This window comes from Argentina anserina, chromosome 1, assembly GCF_933775445.1.
Source record: "Argentina anserina chromosome 1, drPotAnse1.1, whole genome shotgun sequence".
In the NCBI taxonomy this organism is placed as follows: Eukaryota; Viridiplantae; Streptophyta; class Magnoliopsida; order Rosales; family Rosaceae; genus Argentina; species Argentina anserina.
Window position 1 is genome coordinate 18,151,232 of NC_065872.1, and position 22,251 is coordinate 18,173,482.

The following is a 22,251-nucleotide window of genomic DNA, read 5'->3' on the forward strand; positions in this document are numbered from 1 at the left end:
TTCCGTTAAGGAAGTTTTCACAAACGAGCGACGGAATAAAAGTCGATATATTCGTTGCGGAAACGTAACGTTTTTCTAATTAAACGTTCCGAGAACGTTTCCGTTTTCGTTTCGAAAGTCACAAACAACCGAATTCATGTTAATTGTATTTCACAGCTTATAGAATTCAAATCAACATCAAATATTGTTCCGAAAACTAGGATTATTACAATCTACCCCCCTTAAAGGAATTTCGTCCCGAAATTCAAGTTCACTCAACAAACAACTGTGGATATCTGGTCATCATGTCCGACTCTAGCTCCCAAGATGCATCACCCTTATCATGGTGACTCCACAACACCTTGACTAGTTCTACTTCTTTCCTTCGAAGCTTCTTTGTGGATCTATCCAGAATACGAACCAGCTCAACAACAAATGTGGCATTTTCCTTCACTTCAATGGTGATGTGGTCAATCACATGTGACTCATCTGGTACATACTTCCTCAACATGGAAATGTAGAAGACGCTGTGAACGCCTAACATGCTAGTAGGCAAGGCTAGAATGGTAGCTGTTGTTGTAGGCAAACTCAATCAATCTCAAATGATCTTCCCAGCTACCCTTGAAATCCAGCACACATGCTCTCAACATGTCTTCCATCACCTGATTCACCCTTTTCGTCTGTCCATTGGTATGAGGGTGAAAAGTTGTACTCATATCCAAGGTAGTGCCCATTGCCTTCTGCAAACCACCCCAGAACTTTAAAGTGAAACGTGCATCTCGATCAGAAACAATAGAAACTGTAGCTCCATGAAGTCTTACTACCTCATCCACATATAGTTTCCCTAGCACATCCATTGAGTACTTCATCGACACTGGAAGAAAATGATCCGACTTCGTCAACCAATCGACAATCACCCATATGGCATCATGACCCTTCTTCAATCTAGGCAATCCAGTCACAAAATCCATAGATATCTGCTCCCACTTCCAAAGAGGAATAGTCAGTGGTTTCAACATGCCAGCTGGTCGTTGATGTTCTGCTTTCACTTGCTGACACGTAAGGCACTTCGATACAAACTCTGCTACATCTTTCTTCATACCGTTCCACCTGAATTGCCTGCATAGGTCCTTGTACATTTTGGTGTTCCCTGGATGAACGGTATAACGTGATCGATGTGCCGTACGAAGGACCTCCTCCTTGAGATCATCACAATCTGGGACACACAATCTTGCCCCGAACCTCAACCCTCCATCGGGTCCAACTCTCCACTCGGAAGGGCACTCATCAAGTGTATCCACTACAAGATCTGCCAACTTAGCTTGTGAGAATTCATCTTGCGCCTGACCCTGTATGATCCTCGTGATCAATGTGGGTTGCACCGTGACGCTACCAAGAAAGACCCTTGGTTCTCCTCCCGATGGTACCAAATCAAACTCTGATGTAGTTTCGAGCATGAACCATTCCTAGACCATAAGTGAAGCCACCACACCTCTCGGTTTCCTGCTCAAGGCATCGGCCACCACATTTTCCTTCCCCGGGTGGTACTCTAATGTGAAGTCATAGTTTCCATCCATCTCCTCTGCCTCATATTCAACTCCTTCTGTGAGAACAAGTACTTCAAACTCTTATGATCTGAAAAGAGTTTAAATTTCTCACCATACAAGTAATGTCTCCAAATCTTCAGGGCAAACACAACTACCGCAAGCTCTAGGTCGTGAATCTTCAACTGTATCGAGCCATAAGCAACAACACCCGACATTGGGCAACCTCCTCGCTACCCAACGTCCGACATAGAGCAACCTCCTCACTACCCGATGTCCAAAAATATGAGTACTCATGAGCCGATAACTCACCTGTTACCTCACATGCAGTACTCCGGCAGACAGACTAGAGCTCTAACTGTATCGTAACTTTCGCCCGGCCAAAGGCTAGGTTCCGACATGCGACACACGTCCGAAGACATAAACACGTACAATAATCTACTCATTATTTGTTCAAATCGCATCAACATGCTCAATATATAATTCTCATCACCACTGTGATCATAATTCACAACCGAAATCCTAACAGTATATAATATAGCAAACTATATATATATGTACCTATTTACCATTTATACAATATATATATATATAATCCACTTTATTATATACATGTCATAATTCTTAAACACGTCCGAAGACAAAACGATTTAACAATTCTCAACGTTAAAACCATGTACAATAATCTACTCATTATTTGTACAAATCGCATCACATGCTCAATATATAATTCTCATCACCATTGTGATCATATTCACAAACAAAATCCTAACAGTATATAATATAACAAACTATATATATATGTACCTATTTACAATTTATACGATATATATAAAATTTACTATATCATATACATGTCATATTTCGTTCTTTAATATTTTGCAAATGTTGAATCTCCGCAAAGGTAGATTCGTAAATAAGTGAGATTTTACTCACCTTATCAACTCGAGCGTAATTCTACAATTTCAGAAGATAATTCATTTCCTTGATTTATCGATCAACTTGAAAAGATAAGAAAAGAATTTAGAAACGTTTCGTAAACCTTTCAATGCCGAAACTGTAATAATAAGTTACTGTTCAGCAACTTCTGGTTTTACGAGTTTATTGTTCACTGGATTACTGTTCACGTATTTACTATTCATGTATTTCTGTACAAATACCCATCAATTACATATCCATGTACGTGTATATACTATTTACGTATTTCTGTACGTACGAATACTATTTAAATGTAAATACTGTCTCAGTAAATATTAATTACTGATTTACCCTTATAAATTAATTTTTATATTTACTGAAAGTAATTTATAATTTACATTTACCGTACGTAAATCACTTTTACATTTACCGCACGTAAATTACTTTTACATTTACCGCACGTAAAAATAAATTACAAAATTACCCTTCGGAAACACAGTTCATGCGCCGCCGCACGTGGCGGCGCGTTGGGTACACGCGCCACCTCCGCCAGGCCGCGCGTGGCGCTCACGCGCCACTCACTGTGGCAGCTCGTGGGGCCCACGCGCCGAGCCCAAAACCGGCGCGTAGCACGCCACCGCCGCCCTATTTTTCTCCTTTTCTTCCTTCTCCACCTCTCCACGGCCTAACGCCGCTTCCTACCCCTCCCACGCTCCCCAACGTGCCGCCTAAGGCGGCGACATCTCCACCAATCCCTCCTCCTCCGATCTCCTCCAAATCGAAACCAAACAACCACATATCAACAACCAAGCATCACAACAACCTAATTAAGCTAACCCTCACCTCAATCGAGCTTGAAAACCACCGGAGATGGCTTGGGTACGGCGGAGAAGAAATGCAGAAATTGGCGTCATTGGTGGAGCTCCGGCGTGGTGTGAGAGAGAGCGTCGACCTCGGGGTCGCCTGCGGGGGATGGTGCGACGCCTCCTAGGCCGGCGGTGAGGGCCACGTCTCCTTGAGAAGGGAGATCAGTGGTGAGGCCGAGAGGAAGAGGGAGAGAGCTCGGGGAGGAAGAGAGAGAAGAGAGAAAGAAAAGAGGGAGGCGCGCGGGGTGGGTTTCCTGAAATGGAAACCCTAGCTCCATTAATTGTCTATTTATACCAGTTTCCAAAATCGGATACGAACTTCTGACGTTAATAACTGTTACGTACGACATTCGATTCGAACGCGTGACGTGTCCACGAACTCGTATCGACGAGCTCTATAACTTCCGTTAAGGAAGTTTTCATAAACGAGCGACGGAATAAAAGTCGATATATTCATTGCGGAAACATAACGTTTTTCTAATTAAACGTTCCGAGAACGTTTCCGTTTTCGTTTCGTAAAGTCGCAAACAACCGAATTCATTTTAATTGAATTTCACAGCTTATAGAATTCAAATCAACATCAAATATTGTTCTGAAAACTAGGGTTATTACACTAAAGAAAATTAAAAATCTAATGTCATAACATTACACAAAATTTCTTTTATTTGTAATAAAATAAAAATAACAAATCAAACTCGTTATTGAACTTAAAGTCTTTAACTAATTAATCTAGAAATAAGCCTTTCAGCTATTTTGAACTAACATTATTTTTTAATATTATTTCTTATATAAAATTTATGTTTTATATATATACTATAAATATTAATAAGTCAAGCTTAATTAATAAACGAGTCGAACTTTTAACAAGCCTGAGCTAGCTCGCGAGCTAAACTAGTCGAACGAGTCGAATATTTATTGTTCAATCTCGTCTCATTTTCAAGGTCGGGCTTAATATTGAGCTCAAACTCTGCTCATTTAACTTTATGAGTTTGAGCCGAACGGGCTAAAAGCGAGCCGAACACGAGTCGAACACGGGCGACTCGAGCATACTTACAGCCCTATTGATAGTGTAACGACCCCAAAATTTCGAGTATAAAAACTCAAAATTCCAAAGTCGTGAAACACCAAAACAATCTTAATGAATCGAAATCATTTCAAATTCCACAGCGGATCAATTACTGAGTTCACAATAGAACTTAGACACACCAATTATTACAAACTAAATTTATAATCCAACATTACATAAAAATATAAATGTAATAATGCTCACACTCTCACACTCTCACAGAAGACCCACAAATAACCCTCACAAATTCTCACACAATCCACAATAAAAACCTCACCACAAGCAAGATAATGAACAACTTCGAGTCTTCAGAGTTGTCCCTCGATTTCCACTAATCAACACCTGCGTAATTATCGCATACACCATTGAATTGGTACACCGGGATTATAAACACAAACTCGGTAAGCTTTACAGCTCGTATGAGTAAAATGAAAATATAACTCGCATATCACTATATACGAAAATCTACAAATCAACAAATATAAATGCACTTATAAGTCAATGGACGGCTCATCTGGTTGTCCCAACAAAAATATGAAATGAAGTGCTCATGAGAAATTGGACAACCCTTCTGATTACCCAAATGCATTTATAATACGGGTACTAATGAACGCTGGTACACATCTGTTACCCCTCACATAGTACACCGCCGATATTGGGCGACCTTCTGCTACCCAACATCCAAAAATATGAGTACTCATGAGCCGATAACCCATCTGATACCTCACATGCAGTACCCCGGCAGACAGACTAGAGCTCTAACTGTATCGTAACTTTCGCCCGACCAAAGGCTAGGTTCCGACATGTCAAACACGTCCGAAGACTGGTCCGAAGACAAATGTTTTAACAAACTCCATGTTAAAACCACGTACAATAATCATCACCTCATATTGTACAAATTAAATCACATGCTCGATATATAAATCTCGTCATCAAAATGACATTGATAGGAGCACTTTGTGCGACGTTCTTAACATGTTTTTACCTCAATTTGTACTTTGCTTAGCCCTTATTGTTGTACTATTGAGTCATTGAGTCGTAGTAAGAGTCTTGAGCAGTATTTGATGCATTTTTGTGCTTACATGAGTTTAAAACGCATAATTGGTTTATATTCCTAGTTTGACTAGGAATCCTTGTTAGGTTTTGAAACTAATTATCTCTTACTTATGATTTTATTTTCTTATTTTCAGATTGGATTGAAGAGATAATAAAAAAAAAAGATGGAGCCAAGTCATGCAACAATTAAATAGAAGATGATCATTAAAGGCATAAAACATGACATGTTTTAGGGAATAAAACATGGCATGTTTTAGGGATTAAAGCATGCCATGTTTTAGGGAATACAACTTTCCATGTTTTAGGGATTAAAGCATGACATTATTATAGGAAGAAAGAAGCAATTTCAAACCCTCCATCTTTCCTCTATATATACATGGCTTCACCTCTCAAATATCATCACTTTCTCATTTGCATTCAAGAGCCAAACCTCTACCAAAATACTACCTCAAACATCCTTTACCAAAACAGCAAGCCATTCTCCCCATATACAAATTCCATCTCCACCGAAATCACCATTGAAGACACACCTCCAAGGTTCCTACAACGTGTGATTTTCGCAACTCTTCCCCACGGGTTTGTTCGTTTTTTGATTTTTTACAATACTTTGTCTATGAAGATTGTAGTATGATGTTTGTGTGGGATTATTGTTTTGTATTAAGAATCGAAATTTTCAGATTGTTGTATTGGATTTTTGGTTCTTTACCAAACTAATGGTTTCCTATAATTAATGAGTTTGTATTTCTATTGTTGTGTTCTAATCATCTTTCTCATACTTTTAGATAATTTTCAGATATGTGCATATGAATTTAGTGCTTGGATGTAGTCCCTAAGATTGTGTTTGAGTGCTAGATTCATCAACCATATTGACACAAATCGAATCATGCCCTAAGTAGGTTCGGTTTGTGTTGATTAAAAGTGGTAAAAATTCTGGAAATTTGCATGTAAAACAATGGTGGGTGACGCCATACATGAAACATGTCTCCAACAAAGATTTGGTGCTTAAATGTAATTGAATTTGATTTATACTCTAAGTGTTATTGAATTTGATTGCATGCAAATTTCGATTAGGCCCTAAGTCAATCTAAATGTTAATTGAAATCTTGCATGATTAGATGATCCCCTAAGGCTCTAATTGTATTGGTGTCTAAAAAGTATGTAATCGGTTGAATTAGAATGCATGATAGGTTCGAACTTGTAATTATGTGGTGTAATGGTAAATTTGGTTTAAGTTTGTTAAAGAGAAGTCGATCATGTAAATAATAATTTAGGTTTTATTTTAGTAGTTAATAATCAATCTCAAACCCCCCATTATTTGTTAACACTAAAAGTTTAGAGTTCCCTTCAATTCCCCGGAAAGAACGATCCCTGCTTATTCTATACTAACGATGATGTTTTACAGGGTTTATTATAGACGTTTTAACAAAAACGCTCTATCAGACATCATCACGATAAAATCATAACATTATATTATATAACAAACTATATATATATGTACATATTTACCATTTATACAATATATATATATATAGAATCCGCTATATCATATACATGACATATTTCATAAACATGTCCGAAGACAAAACGTTTTAACAAACACCATGTTAAAACCACATACAATAATCATCACCTCATATTGTACAAATTAACTCGACATGCTCAATATATAATTCTCGTCATCAAAATGACATATTCACAATGAATTCATAACAGTATATAATATAGCAAACTATATATATATGTACCTATTTACCATTTATACAAATATATATATATATATATATATATATATATATATTCCACTATATCATATACATGTCGTATTTCAATATTTAAAACTCTTGCAAAATCCTGAATCTCTGCAAGGGTAGATTCGTAAATATGTGAGATTTTACTCACCTTATCAACTCGAGCATAATTCAACAATTTCCGAAGATAATTCATTCCTTGATTTATCGATCACCTTGAAAAGATAAGAAAAGAATTTAGAATCGTTTCGTAAACCTTAAATGCCGAAACAGTAATAATAAGTTATTGTTTAGCAATTTTCTGGTTTTACGAAATTACTGTTCACGGGGTTACTGTGGGATGAGCGCTCGAGGTTATCCGTCGCCGGGAGCGGAGCAAGCGGCGGTGAGAGTCGCAGGAGGTCCAGTTGTGGCGCGGGGACTGACGGCGGCGAGGGAGGGTGTCTTGACCTCGGGGTTTGTAGAGGGAGTCCGTGCGATGCAATTGGGAGGGGCGGTGTCTGTCACGGCGGGCTGGACGTCGAGATCGCCGGTGGAGAGTTTTCGGAGGGAGAGAGAGACTCGGGGAGAGAGTGTCGCGAGGGGGAGAGAGAAAGGAGGGAGGCGCGGGGTGATGGTTTCCAGAAATGGAAACCCTAACTCCACTACTTATCTATTTATACCCGTTTCTAAAATCGGAAATAACTTCTAACATTAATAACGTTTACGTACAACGTCCGATTAGAACGTGTCACTTATCCACGAACTCGTATCGACGAGTTCTACAACTTTCGTGAAGGACGTTTTCGCAACCGAGCGACTGAATAAAAGTCGATATATACGTTGTGGAAACGTAACGTTTTTTCTAATTAAAAGTTCTGAGAACGTTTCCGTTTTCGTTTCGTAAAGTCGCAAACAACCAAATTCATTTTTAATTGAATTTCACAACTTTATAGAATTCAAATCAACACCAAATATTGTTCCGAAAACTAGGGTTATTACAGATTGTATTAATTTAATTGACTTTTTATAAAAGTAATATGTACATTATGTTTAGAACAAAATGTTGGGTTTCAATGTTTTTAATTTCAACCAATCCCTTCTTATACTTTTAAATTGTAAACAATTTAGTCATTCGGTTAATTATCCATTCATTTGTAGCGTTAAGTTACTGAATTGACGAAAGGGAAAAAAACATTTATCGGTGTAATTGGAAGCTAGGAGACTTAACCAAATGGACAAATTATTTAAAATTTGTGAATGACAGACTTTTTTTTTCCTTTTGATATAATGTGAATGGTAGGTTTGGGAGGTTCATATTTATACAAGTTGCCTCGTCCATTTTCGTGTATGGTCTAAAGAACCGTTGAACACGCGCCATGCAGAGATTAGAAGGAGCCTTACCACTTGCCGCCAAATTAATTGGTACACTCTCACCACCGCCCAATTTGAATCACATGCAAACCCACATCCCAAAACATGGTCTCATCATTCTCATGCAACAAAGCAATTGCCCGTTACGCCCGTTTCACAACCTGTTCGATGAAATGCGCACCAAAGACGTAGTGTTCTGGAACACCGTTTATCGGGGTTGCACCACCATAAAGACTCACATGGAGTTCATCCGAGTTTTCTCGCAAATGATCGAGAAGAGATGGGTTTCGACCCCAATGATTATGCCGTCTCCATATTGTGTTATATATGATCACATGGACTGTTATGATCAGTGGTTATGTGAACAACCAGAGTTTTTTAGTTGCTTCGGAGCTTTCCGTGTTGATGTTGAAGTCAGGTACTCTGGCCAATCAGTTTAAATTCAGAGCGTGCTTAATGCAAGCTCTGGTTGTGTTTTTTTTTTTTTTACTTATCTCCGGCCAGCATGTTCACTCGAGCATCTTAAAGATGAGCTGGAGGATGTGACAATGTCGACCTAGCTTGTTGATATGTATGCAAATGTGGTGATATTGATGCAGCGTATCGTATTTTTGGCTCCATGCAAAAGAGAAACTTGGCATCCTGGAATTCAATCATATAGGAGGTTGTGCAAGGCATGAAATTGCGACAAGAGCATTGGAGGAGTTTGAGAGAATGACCAACTGCGGTGTTACTGTGTTAGGCCTGATGCAGTTATACATTCACAAACGTGTTAGCAGCTTGTGCACATGGTGTGTTGATTGAAGAAGGAAAGAGCCTCTTTAACTCCATGAAGGCAGAGTTTGGAATGAAACCAGAGGTGGATCATTATGCTTGCATGGTGGACATCTATGGGAAAGCAGATGAGCTAGAGGAAGCGGAGAAGTCGATACGTGGGATTCAGCTGGATGCTGTTGTTTGGGGTGCATTACTTGGTGCTTGTGGTTTGCATTCAAGTTTAAACCTTGCTCAGTTTTGCTGCATAGGAATTTGATACACTTGAAAGTGGCCATCCTGCAATATATTTAACCATGCCTAGGGGCGGATCCAAGATTCTAAGCTTAGGTAGGCTCGACTTTGGGGTTGAAACGATAAGAAAATTAACTCGTGTCAAATATTAAGTTAAAATGCATTTAGCTATAATCTTTATTACTTTTTTTAGTATGAAAAATAAGAAATAGTCTAAAATTATTAATTTTCTGATTACTAGTAAGAAATTTTTGTAACTATTTTATTTTACATTCTTAAAAAAAAAGGTTGAGAAAAAAAATTCAGCTAAAATTAATATCAACCTAACAATTCTGTAAAAGAAAACTATAGACGGTGGAGAAGAAATTAAGAAAAAAGACATTGGACAAGTAAAAACAACGTGATACAATTTTCTTACATAGGGGTACCTAGCTCCGCGCCTGACCATGCCTGCTTCTAACACCTCGTCTTCTAAATGAGCATATTTACTTGTTTGTAAGTGTCTAATTCATCTTGGAAAGCAGCCAAAGGAGCCACAATTGGAGTCAAAACCTTACCTGACACCCTACGTCCCTACTCTTATTGGTATCCCAATGGTTTATTAACAGGTGAGTCTTTTACCGAATTGCATTGACCCTATGATCATGACAACTTGACTACAATTTTGAGACAACCTTTATTTGACTATCTCATGCACATTTATTAAATTAATAACATGTGTCTCTCTTTAACTATATCTAACTATTGTTATTTATATAATTTTAATAATAACAATATATTATATTTTCTTCTAATTTTAATTTTAACCCATTTTTAGATTTAACTCACTTATGCACATGTACGTAAAACCATTTGCCGGTCTAATATTTTTATCCCAAGACCCACGCCTATAAGTTCTATACTTGAGCTTCGTTCAAGGTCGAATCAAACATGTTCTCTCCTCTCTTCTTTTTTTTGTTCTTTTTTTTTTTGAAAGATGCATCAAAAGGATAATATATGAATTACGAAAATAACTTCAAACTACAAATAATTACATAAAAGTAAGGATCCATACGAAAGTAAATCTTTTTTTTTTTTAGAAAAGAACATACATAGAACGTTGTTCTAATAGAAAAAAAAATGTTGTTCAAGGGTGTAGGTAGCCGGTAAGTATAGAAAAATAAATATGAATTAATATTAAAATTAAAATTTATTCAAAAAAATTAAAACTAAAATTATTATAGATGTAATATAATAATATATTGTAATCTGTTACAGAAGAATGTAATATGCATCAAAATAGGGAGAAACATAATCTTTATTCACTCATAAGGGAGCATTTATATAGACATTATTGAGTATCTCGTTGAATAAGAGATTATATATCATTTCTTATCTAGACTAATTTATACTAATTAGGACAAGATACACTGGAAGATTATGGAGAGTAATTCTCCTACAACACCTCCCCTTGTATCGCGATCCTAATGTGTCATGGTGCATAACCGTTGCCTCGGTAAAAACCTTACCAAGCAAAATAAAAACCTCTTGGGTAAAACAAAAAGTTTGGTCGAAGGGAAAAAGAGCACAACGCACCAACTACAATTGAAGATAACATATGGTAAAGACTCCCCCTGAAGTCTGCAAAACAACTCCTTCTGATCGGTAACTCAATCTCGGAGTTTAGATAAATAGCTTATACGAACGCTCTTCACATTCGTCAAAAGTATCAATGGGTCAATGATTTGAATATCAAATCTCACCAAACATTCTTAAATCAAACATGTACACTTATCCGTACATGGATCAAAAGAAAGAGAATTGCATGACAACTCAAAACAAGAGTTTGAAATAAAAAACAGATTCACGCGTGGTATAACCTTCACACACTTAAACAGTCATAACTTCTTCGATACAATAGGTATAGATGAACCGTGAAACTTTTTGGAAAGTAGACACTCGTGGATTTCCGGTGATATGTGGCTCACAACCTAATTCATTCTGAACTGATCACAAAGCTCTGTCGAAGTTGACTCAGCTGTAGGTTCCGGAAAGATCCATCCTATTTTACTAAAACAGCCATAACTCATTCAACATAATAGATATGGTCAAATGGTTGATATCATGGAAAGTAGACACATAGGGCTTTCCAATGGTACTAAACTCACCATTTTCCAACAAGTGAGCTGCCATATAGGTCCCGTGGAAGTTGACCTACGAATTTAGGAAGATTCTGGCATTGTTTCATTAAAGTGTCTTTTATGTTGGGATATAGGATTTGATGTCATAAACATGTGTGTGATCAAGCATTGACATGTGTGTGGGCGCACTCAGCCGTTATCTTGGTCTTACGAGTTTAAATCGAATGAGATGTCGAGTCAAGTATATTACAACAAGTACATGCAAACACATATCGTACTTAAATGGAGAGTTTCAACTCCTAAGACTTATGATCGCCCAAATGGCGGAAAAACGTCTTCTCCTGACTTCGACTGATTCATGGAATACTCGTAGGCATTAGTTTAACGTCATTACTGCCTTTAGCAAACCGATGAATAACATCATCAATAACGGTCATCACTTTCGAGACCTAGTATTTCCAAGATCTTTTCATTCCTAAGGTACAGCTGCATGCAATATTGCATATCCCCAGATAGTTAAGGGTAAATTACTTACGCGTAACGAGGGCCTAGCTATAAGCTTTAACTACTTAATTGTCGCTCCTGCTCATCCATTCATGCATAATGAACATGGGGTTACGAGGATGTCAAATTCTGGCTATGCAATAAAAAGTCTTCGAAGTGAATTCTCCTACATTGTCAGGGTGGTGAGCCTTGAGTTTTGAGCAAGGAGCTTCAGAAATCAGCATTTGGCTCTTAGTTCATCAAGAGTCTATTACACTTCATTTTAAGAATTAATTTCATTTCACCTCCATAAACTTCACACCTAAAATCAGTTCACCCCTTAAACTTTTATTTTAATCAATTCACCCCCTATACGTTCAAATAACATCAAAGAAGGATAAAATTCAGATTTTTTTGGTTAAAATCCAATCGAAAACTATCGAAAGAAGGCTTCAAATCATATATGCAAGACCAAAACAAAATTCCTAATAATTTTACAACAACACTGAAGCTTTAAAATTAGGTCTCATAGCATAATTATCAATATAATCCATATAAAAAATATGAATTATGTCCTTCTTTGATGTCATTTGAAAGTATGGGTGAACTGATTAAAATAAAAGTTTAAGAGGTGAACTGATTTTGAGTGTAAAGTTTATGGGGGTAAACTGAAATTAATTCTCATTATAATATCCCTACTTTTATCAAGTTATTATCGCGCTCTGTGGTCTGGAGGCACTTGAATTAGGTTAAAACCAATCCATTCATGATCTTTATCTACATATCTTAACTTAGTCCCAACAAAGATTATATGTGACAACAAGGTATAAATTCAGTTTTTTTGGAAAACACCTAACTGACAAGGTATTATGAAGACAAATCTTCTCATATTTGATTTCAAGGCGTTTTGTCAGAGAGTTTGCGCCTTAAGGTGAGTCTAAATTCTTTTCTTTCTCACTACGCCTAACAAAGATATAACCGATAAGATTTACATGTACGGTGTTAGCATTACCTGACCAATGACCTATCTCTTTGTTAAAACTGGATCCTATGGCTTTCCAGAATGTTGCGGCGGCGACATGGGTCGATCATCACCATCAATTCTTGCCGGATATCACTGTCCATGTAGGCCAATCTACAATATTGAAATTTTTCTTCAAACAGGGTATGTATAGTTCGACATCAAACTCATTCAACATCGTCATTCTTCGAGATCTCTATTTGGATTAGTATTGACATTAAGGCGTCCCCCAATAATAACCATCATTCAACAAAACAGACGAGTGAGTATCATTGATCATAGATCAAGTTGTGCCATAACTCGCATTCAGCAAGTATTGTCGAACCAAGTGGTCTCTCAACACTTTCGTAAGAGCCACGTCCTAGTGACACCAACTACCACATATGTGGAGTCACCACGTCACCAACAAATAGTGACTACATGTCCATTCATCGAACATCAATCCTTACAGGCATAGTTGCAACATGTATCTCTAATATCGTCACTTCCATTTGTAGGACTATTAGGAACATGATGAGGCACAGTGAGACAAACCACAACAAAACCAAGTCATTTAACTTGAACAACCTTTTTCTTCTCTCTCCCTAACGACAAGAGACTGGCTTATCAAAACTGACTAAACGAGATCGCCTGTTAAGGTCTTTATATAAACGGACATAGGTGGAAGTTCATGTCTTATTCAAAGACAAAATTTAACATCAAATAACGCATCATTATGCGCTTGTGGAGACACAATTTGGCACATAGAAAATGTGAATGGTAAACCGTTAACATAATCCGTTAACAAACATGCATATTTTTAGACTTAAAACACTAACATGCGAATCATTACAACTGTAACGTCAATAATGGTGGCATAGATGGATACCGTAAAACAAGACACGCTACAAGTCATGGCTTATGGTTCGAATTGTTGGTTCGTTAGAAGCCTAGGCACATCAACAACTAATACCGAACCTTTATTTTACACTTCCTTGAATGGTTCACTGACTTTCTGAACCCCGAATGCTACACATTTTTAGGAGCAAGTAAAAATGGGTGTTAGAAATCCATTGTCATTGGCCTCACTATCGGAACCGGTCGGAAAGGTACCGAAATGGCTGGAATACTCGCCAGAGGTCAGTGACCAATTGTGTCGAGTGGTTTACCATGTTCTAGGTCTCCATATGGGGTCAAATGTTGTGAGTAGGTACCCTTGGATGTTACGAATCAGTGGCCACAAGTAGCACATCAATAGCCCACCTAAAAGTTAGTGAACCGGTCCTCACAATGATAAATCCGCAATCTGTAAATCTTGAAATTTTTGGTTTTTCAACTTTTTGTCATTGTTTTGGGTGCTCCATAACATCTAAGTGTTATGGTTTGAGTTTAACTATGATATATGTATCACCAAACATATTTTATCCTCAAAGTGAATGATGATAAGCCAATTTCGGTTTCCATCATATCTCATTTTCTTTAGTGTAGGACGGTGTTTGCCACTCCTAAACTTTGCTAAAGAATAGACTTGGAGATTGAGCATAGTTAATGAAGGATCATAGAGGGGGCTTATGCACTTGCTAACGCATAGATTACATCTTCATTATTTTGGAGGAATTCTATTGATCCGTTTAACTTCTTTTCTAAAAAGAATAGCCTAAACGAGTCATCAATTCATTATTTCGAATCATAGTATCGTGAAAGAATACAATTCACACTATTTCGATTCATGAGATGCGCTACATCATTAGAAGCGATACATAAGAACTATTTCACAATGAGTTTGTAGGTGATAAATAATGTTAGCACAAGGATTGTCGTCAAGTAGCTTATCATCTCACAAATTTTTATGTATGGTATCATTGTGAATTCATCAACGTAGACAACTACTACGATAAAAAAAATTTATAAGTTCAATTGCTCTCTTGATGCATAAGAGCATGTGAGTTGAATCGTAATGCCATAAGACATTTAAACTTGAGCACTAAACCACTCTTTGATTCTTTTGTGATGATCTCGTCATCATAGTCACAATGGATTAAAAACAAAATCCATTAATAGCTTTCATTTAGCTATGCACCCAATGTCTCTTTAACATATTTATAAACAAGAATGTAGATACAAGTAGTCTTAGGTCAAGACATATAAATATCACAATATAAAGATCGGCAAGGGGACTGATATAGTCTCAAATAGCCTTTTAACATTTTAGACCCTCAAACGTCATTGACGAGTGATTTTGACATGCAAATATCATGCATATACACCATAGATCCAAATATAAGGATCGGTGTTGCCTATGCTTACCAAAACATGGTTGCCGGCATAAACAAATAGAGCCAAAAAGGCTAGGAGTTTGTGAGGAGGCCGTGCGAGGGGGAGGCTGTGGAGGCCGTGCGGGGGGCTGCGGGGAAGGGGGGGCCTTGCAGAGGCTGCTGGATGCCTAGGGGCCAAGATTAGAGCTCAGCCAAATTTTGATGCCATTAGGGGTAAAACTGGGCGGCGGACATAACAACTTGGCGATATTGTCAAGGCCGTAACTCGTGAACCTGTTATAGTTTGACACTCCCCTAATCGTGTACGAGCGTTAGTTCAATTAGAACTTTGTGAAAACATCACCATATTTTAAAACAGTGGAATACATAGTGCATTACATGGCATGTAACACTATAAATCATCACCAAAATAAGGTGGAAATATGTCATAACAACATCAATTAAGGCTTCATCATGCCAACGAGGCATAAATATGCTACAACAAGCATTGTCGGTTCAAAATAAATCCGAGAGCCTTCGGCGTTTCACAATGCTAATTTGCAAAGTGTTGATCAAAATCAATAGATGATTATCTAATCCGCCAAAGATTTGGAGAACCGAAACAGATGTATAATAACAACATCAAAGATCATATAAGTGTGCATTGCGCCACACAAAGATCGTGTAAGCCTTACTAATGCCACAATGAAAAATGTGATCTTATGTAGGTAGTGTCATGTAATATGTAATGCGTTACATTGCATTAACATATTTCTTTTGGTAATGAAACCATGAGACATTCTTGTATGTTTGTTTACTGAACTACATGAGAATTTTATAGCCAACAATTGGATTGAGATCTTGACTATGAACCAATTTAAAAAATGCATCGACTAAGTAACATTAGTCACATAAATTTGGGAATAAATAGATATGTAGTCATTTAGACTATTAACCAAAGCTTTATACTTCACTCTTTTCATTTTATAACCGCAATATATAATTGCGTTGAAATCCGTAATAGTGAGAAGATATTCTCATGCTCTTCCATATAATGAGTGTTTTGTTTCAAGAACTTCTTATATCTCGCTCTTGTATATTTTGACCATAATGTTTCTGTCTTTCAATGAAACGTTGTTGCACCAAAAGAAATTAATCTGGACTAGGTGCATAAATACATCCAACATGATTATGTCAAATTTCTGACGCATGTTGTGGTTAACAAGAGGGAAGATTCATTAGTATCAATACGATACAACTTTCAAGTACTGAATTGGAAGTCAAGTCCCATAGTATGGTAACTGAATTTAATAATTTGTGACAAATTCTATCACAGTGTATAAGTGACCATTTCAGTCATAAACCGGTGGTATAAGCGACAATTTCCGTCTCAAACCAATGTTTGTCCCATTATTTCAAACTTGTGGCTACACACAACGGCTACGGATGGTAACAGCGGCACTCCCAGCCGCACCTAAAACTCGGTATCAGGGGAATCATATCTCTGTATTCCACCCGAGAAGCGAAAAAATCGGATTGAAAATGAAAGGGAGGTTGAAATTCCCCGATGAAAAACAAAATTCATAGGAATTTAAATTGCATGAAAGCAACAACGCTAATTAAAACATACTTGTTTGTTTGCTGAATAAACAGTGTAATAGTTACTCTTACTTATTCCGTCGTGAAATAACTCTCGCCATTCGATTTCGTATCGTCATGTTATAATAAAAGATTACTATTGTGATATTATGTTTTTACCTAGGGAAAATTACCATGCCCTTTTTTTACCGTTTATCGAGAGGTAAGAAATCATTAAATTTGAACCGGGTCGGACACTGAAATTCGGGTTGAAAGGGTCCATATTGGAGCTGCACATTGTACGGACGACAACAGGACGTCGTAGGTCGTCAGAGAGCTCCGACTGAAAGAGATCATCGTTGTTATGGGTCGCAAGGTCACCGAATTTAGAGCTGCGGCGTGGGTCGATCTCAACGCGGTCTTAAACCGGAACCAATCCGGGTTGTGTGTCGGCGCTGGGTTCGGAAGACATCGGAGCACAAGGCAGCAAGGCGGAGACCTTGACTTTGGGGCGGTGACGCTGGGTTGACGATGGGGTTCTGGGCACAAATGTCGAACTAGGCGCCTCCGGTTGCTTAGCCTGGAGAGGATCCGATCGATGCAGATCGGAGATGGGGAGGGTGCCCAGAGTGGATTTATGGGTGCCCGGAGGCAGAACACTATTTTTGGTTTTTTCGTCTTTTCTGCGATTTGTTCAACAGAAGAATTTCTTCACGATTTTTCTTCTCCTTTCGTCGAATTTTTTATCATGACAGAAGGAATTTATATCTTCTTTTGTCGAATTTTTTTATATATTAGGGTTCTAGACCTATGAACTCAGGGTTAGAACTACGTGCTGATAACGTGTTACAGAAGAATGTAATACGCATCAAAATATGGAGAAACATCATCTTTATTCATTGATAAGGGAGCTTTTATATAGGCATTACATTGAGTATCCCATTGAATAAAAGATTATATATCATTTCTTATCTAGACTAACTTATAATAATTAGGACAAGATACACCGGAAGATTACATAGAGTAATTCTCCTACAACATAATCAAAATTATATAAATAACCATGGTTTGATCATAGTTAAAGAAAGACACATGTCATTAATCTAGAATGTGGGCATAAGGTGGGCAAATAAGAAGGGGAAATTACTTATTGGTATTAGACCATGTTTGAATTAACTAAAAACTCAATTTCCATATTTTTTTATACAAATTAGAACATAAGCTCAAACCCAAGGAATAAGTAGAACAAAACTGATTAATTAATTAATGCAAAAATATCTAAAATACCCTTATTTTCGTGAAAATTATCAAATGACACTCTTAGATCTAACAAATTTCTCTCTCCTCATTTTTTAGTTTTTTTTTCAGGCAAATTTAAGTTTTCCGTCCAAACCACCGGAAATTTGGAGGTGACCCAATATATAAAGTTGTTCCTTATCTCATTGGCTTTCATTTAAGTACCATATTCCATGTGTTTTGAGAAATTTTGAAATTTCGAATTTTACTCACCAAAAACCACAGTAGCAGTTAGTTTCTCAATCGACAGTAGCAGCTAGATTTATAGTTGACTGTAGCAGGTACCTTCCAAGTCGACAGTAGCAGTTAGATTTATAGTTGACAGTAGCATGTACATTCCAAGTCGACAGTAGCAGGTGTCTTCCAAGTCGACACTAGCATCTGGTTTTTAACTCGACAGTAGCAGTTAGTTTTATAGTCGACAATAGCAGTTAGTTTTTATAATCGACAGTAGCAGTTAATTTTTATAATCGACAGTATCAGATAACTTCTTTATTGATGATAGCAAATAATATGGGTCAAAGAGATGTAAAAAATTAAAATATTTTATGACATGTGGCAACTTGCCATCATTTGGTCCTTATTTGTAAATTTTAGTCCTTATTTGCTCTATCAAATTAAATAGTAAGTTATTTGTAAACTAAATTGTTGTCTAGTATTTTTGAGTAATTTTAGTTAGTAAATTTGCTTCCCCAATTGAGAACCATTGGTTTGATCAGTTCGCTAATCGCTGTCAATTTTCTATAATTGATCAATAGGTATAGTGAAAACATTTATACCTTGTTCCACAGTGAGATAAGTCGGCAAGTCTCGAAATTAATATTGACACTATCATGCAGCTAACCATCTTGATATAAAGATCCACAGAGCTATGTTACCATAATAGAGCTTCTTCTATAGGACAAACACCAATATTAGAAATTGGGGGTACTATTTACCATAGAACCGCAACTGATGTGTTAATGTTAGTTGTAATGCATTAATTACTGACCATATATGTATATATCTACCACAATGAAAGTTCACCAACCATACAGTAGAGCCATTGGTGATGTATTGTATTTGTACTTGTTCAATTAGATCAAAAACTCAACAGCAACACAACACGACAAAATACAGGTTAGTACTGTACTTGGTTTGTAACTCAGTAGGTGGGGTAATAAGGTGATAACAGTGATAGGACTCAGAAGAGTAAGTAGTAGACCCAATTTTTCAACCAACTAATTAATAAGTAGTAACATATGCATGCTTTCTTTCTCATTATAAAGACTTGAGATTCCGTGCTGGACTCTGCAACTGCACCATTGTTTGATTCTCATCACCTGTGTAAGCTATCCATATCTGATACACAAATACAGAAAGAGTAGTCCAAGTGGCTAAGTTCTTCATTCAATATGGAGATATTCAAATACTATAAATAAATCGTCTATAATTGTGCTTCATGTACACTGTGTTTCAGAAGTTTGAAGTCATTCCTCTAAAATTTGTATATCAACCACCTTTTGTGTTAGGCTAATTTTCAAATAATATCTGATATCTCTTCTTGCATGTATATATTTGAACAAAACAGAAGGCAATGAAGATTTTCTCAGCCCAAGTAGAGGAAGGAAGGAAGGGCCAGAATGGCAAGCCTTCCATTGGTCCAGTTTACCGGAACTTACTGTCCAAAAACAATTTTCCTCCACCTCATCCTGATATAAGGACAGGTTGGGATCTCATTAGGTAATTCAAATCCTAAAACTTTATGTGCTAGTAGTGTTTATATCAAATCCATCATATTTCCTTGACAGTAAAAAGAATCTTTATGTACTGCAGTCAATCTACTCAGAAGTATCCTAAAAATCGAATGCTTGGATGGCGTAAAATTGTGGATGGAAAGGTATTATTACTATGAACTTAAAATATACAGCGCCAAACTGCCGTTCATCTTCATGTTCATGTTCGATCAGTTCATTCGGCAATTGAATTCTTACTTGATTGTTTGTCATCATGCTGTTTAGTTTGGATCCTACGTTTGGAAAACATACGAGGAGGTCTATGAAGAACTTCTTATGGTTGGTTCTGCATTACGAGCATCTGGTGTGGAACCGGTAAGTACCTATACATGAACTTTGAGTACTACAAACTTTGTGCTTGTAGATATATGGCTACTGGAACTAGCTCTTGTCTTAATTTTGATTCATACATATAGGGTTCCCGGATCGGTATCTATGGTTCAAATTGTCCCCAGTGGATTATGGCAATGACGGTTAGTTTGGACAATGTTTTCAGTTTCAGTTTTTTCATTTTTCTTGTGTTGTATGATGATTTTCTAATGAGTAACTTCTTTAAGTTTGATGTAGGCTTGTTGTGCTCATAGTTTGATCTGTGTGCCTCTCTATGATACCCTAGGTAAAGACTATCATTTGCAGAAAACTTCCTGATTATCCTTGAAAATTTTTCAGATTCTAGTTTTTTTTTTCAGAAGAAGTTATAGTTTAGATAACTTTGGAGTGAGCGATGTATCCTCTCTAGTAGTGATTTTTTTTATTTTTTTTGGTAATAGTAACATTAGTGAATTTTCATGTCAAGCAATTTACTTGCGCTAAAAGGTTTCTACTTGATGCAGGGCCAGGAGCTGTGAATTTTATCATAGATCATGCAGAGGTTGATGTTGTTTTTGTCCAAGATAAGAAAGTGAAAGAAGTGAGACACTTAGCATTTTAAATGAAAATTATAATTTTTGCACATAATAATTTTCACTTGTAATAAGCATATGTAGTTCTGATTAAAACTACTCTTGCCAGCTACTGAATCCTGATTGTAAATCTACTGAGCGATTAAAAGGTATAAATGAGTGGACTCTATATGTTACCTGCTACTCCCAGAAGGCTATGCACTGAGCATTGGTTGTTGTTGCAGTTATGGTTTGCTTCACTTCATTCACAGATGAAGAGAAGGATAAGGCAGCACAGATTGGGATAAAACCGTACTCATGGGAGGAGTTCAAAGAGATGGTTAGTGTCTCTACTTGAAGTAGAAGAAGGTGCATTGCCACTTTATTAAGTTTTCCTTGTGCTGTTACCAGGCATGCATGAATAATGCAAGTGTTTCCTTCGAAATTGCCATGTAAATGGAAGCATACAACTGCCTCACTCCCCTTGGGATGTGGGGTGTCTGGTATTAAAGGTTTTTCTTTTAAGTTCCTGTAAAGTCCATGTTCTGTAAGTAATTTTTCGTACCTAAACCTTTACTTAGAATCCCAAAATTTGTTTCTTGTTTTGAGTTACTATTTTTGGTCTCCTGTTTTGAGTAAAGTTTTACTTTTCAGGGAATCAGAAACCCATCAGAGATCGTTCCACCTCAGCCTGAGAATATCGGTGCAATTATGTACACAAGTGGTACCAGTGGAGCTCCTAAAGGTGTTGTGATAACACATGAAAACATGGCATATGGTGTCAGAGGCATTGACCTCTTTATGGAGCAATTTGAAGACAAGGTAATTGTGAAGTATATATGATGATTTAGTAACTATCTGATAAATTAATTTCAAATTAAGCATTTGTCATTTTCTTTCTCAATTTTAATAGCCTAAAAGATTTTCGTTCTGTTGACATATGCAATAAATTTTTGACTTGGAACACATAGATGACAGCGGATGATGTGTATCTGTCTTTCCTTCCTCTTGCTCATATCCTGGACTGCGTAATTGAGATGTATTTTTTCCGTAATGGTGCTTCTGTTGGCTACTATCATGGGGTATGCAACAACTCTTTATATCTTGTTGTTTCTTCATAAGCTTTTCCTGAGATCTGAATTTTAAGGAAGTTATAAAGGAACTTTAGTTAATTACCTTTCAACGTCCTGTTAGTAATTGAATTGAATCTCCTATTTGAAGGACCTTAATGCATTAGCAGATGATTTAATGGAGTTGAAGCCAACACTTCTTGCTGGGGTACCTCGAGTCTTTGAAAAAATACACGAAGGCATGTTTTGTTTTTG

The 22,251-nt window shown here is 37.0% G+C and overlaps 1 protein-coding gene across 2 annotated transcripts in view; it reads left to right on the top strand.

The window, feature by feature from the left end:
* LOC126785868 (long chain acyl-CoA synthetase 1-like) overlaps window positions 1-22,251 on the top strand; it is a 38,813-nt gene that overhangs the window by 14,640 nt on the left and 1,922 nt on the right. The window contains exons 1-11 of one of the 2 annotated variants that reach the window (XM_050511534.1): window positions 19,762-19,992; window positions 20,086-20,149; window positions 20,271-20,360; window positions 20,462-20,518; window positions 20,613-20,661; window positions 20,879-20,955; window positions 21,057-21,096; window positions 21,172-21,266; window positions 21,581-21,748; window positions 21,898-22,008; window positions 22,148-22,235. In XM_050511534.1, the coding sequence (XP_050367491.1) occupies window positions 19,847-19,992; window positions 20,086-20,149; window positions 20,271-20,360; window positions 20,462-20,518; window positions 20,613-20,661; window positions 20,879-20,955; window positions 21,057-21,096; window positions 21,172-21,266; window positions 21,581-21,748; window positions 21,898-22,008; window positions 22,148-22,235 (985 nt within the window). In that variant the 5' untranslated portion in view covers window positions 19,762-19,846. Of the gene's footprint in view, window positions 1-19,761; window positions 19,993-20,085; window positions 20,150-20,270; window positions 20,361-20,461; window positions 20,519-20,612; window positions 20,662-20,878; window positions 20,956-21,056; window positions 21,097-21,171; window positions 21,267-21,580; window positions 21,749-21,897; window positions 22,009-22,147; window positions 22,236-22,251 lie in introns of those variants that run through there. The other variant, XM_050511542.1, reaches the window with a different exon arrangement.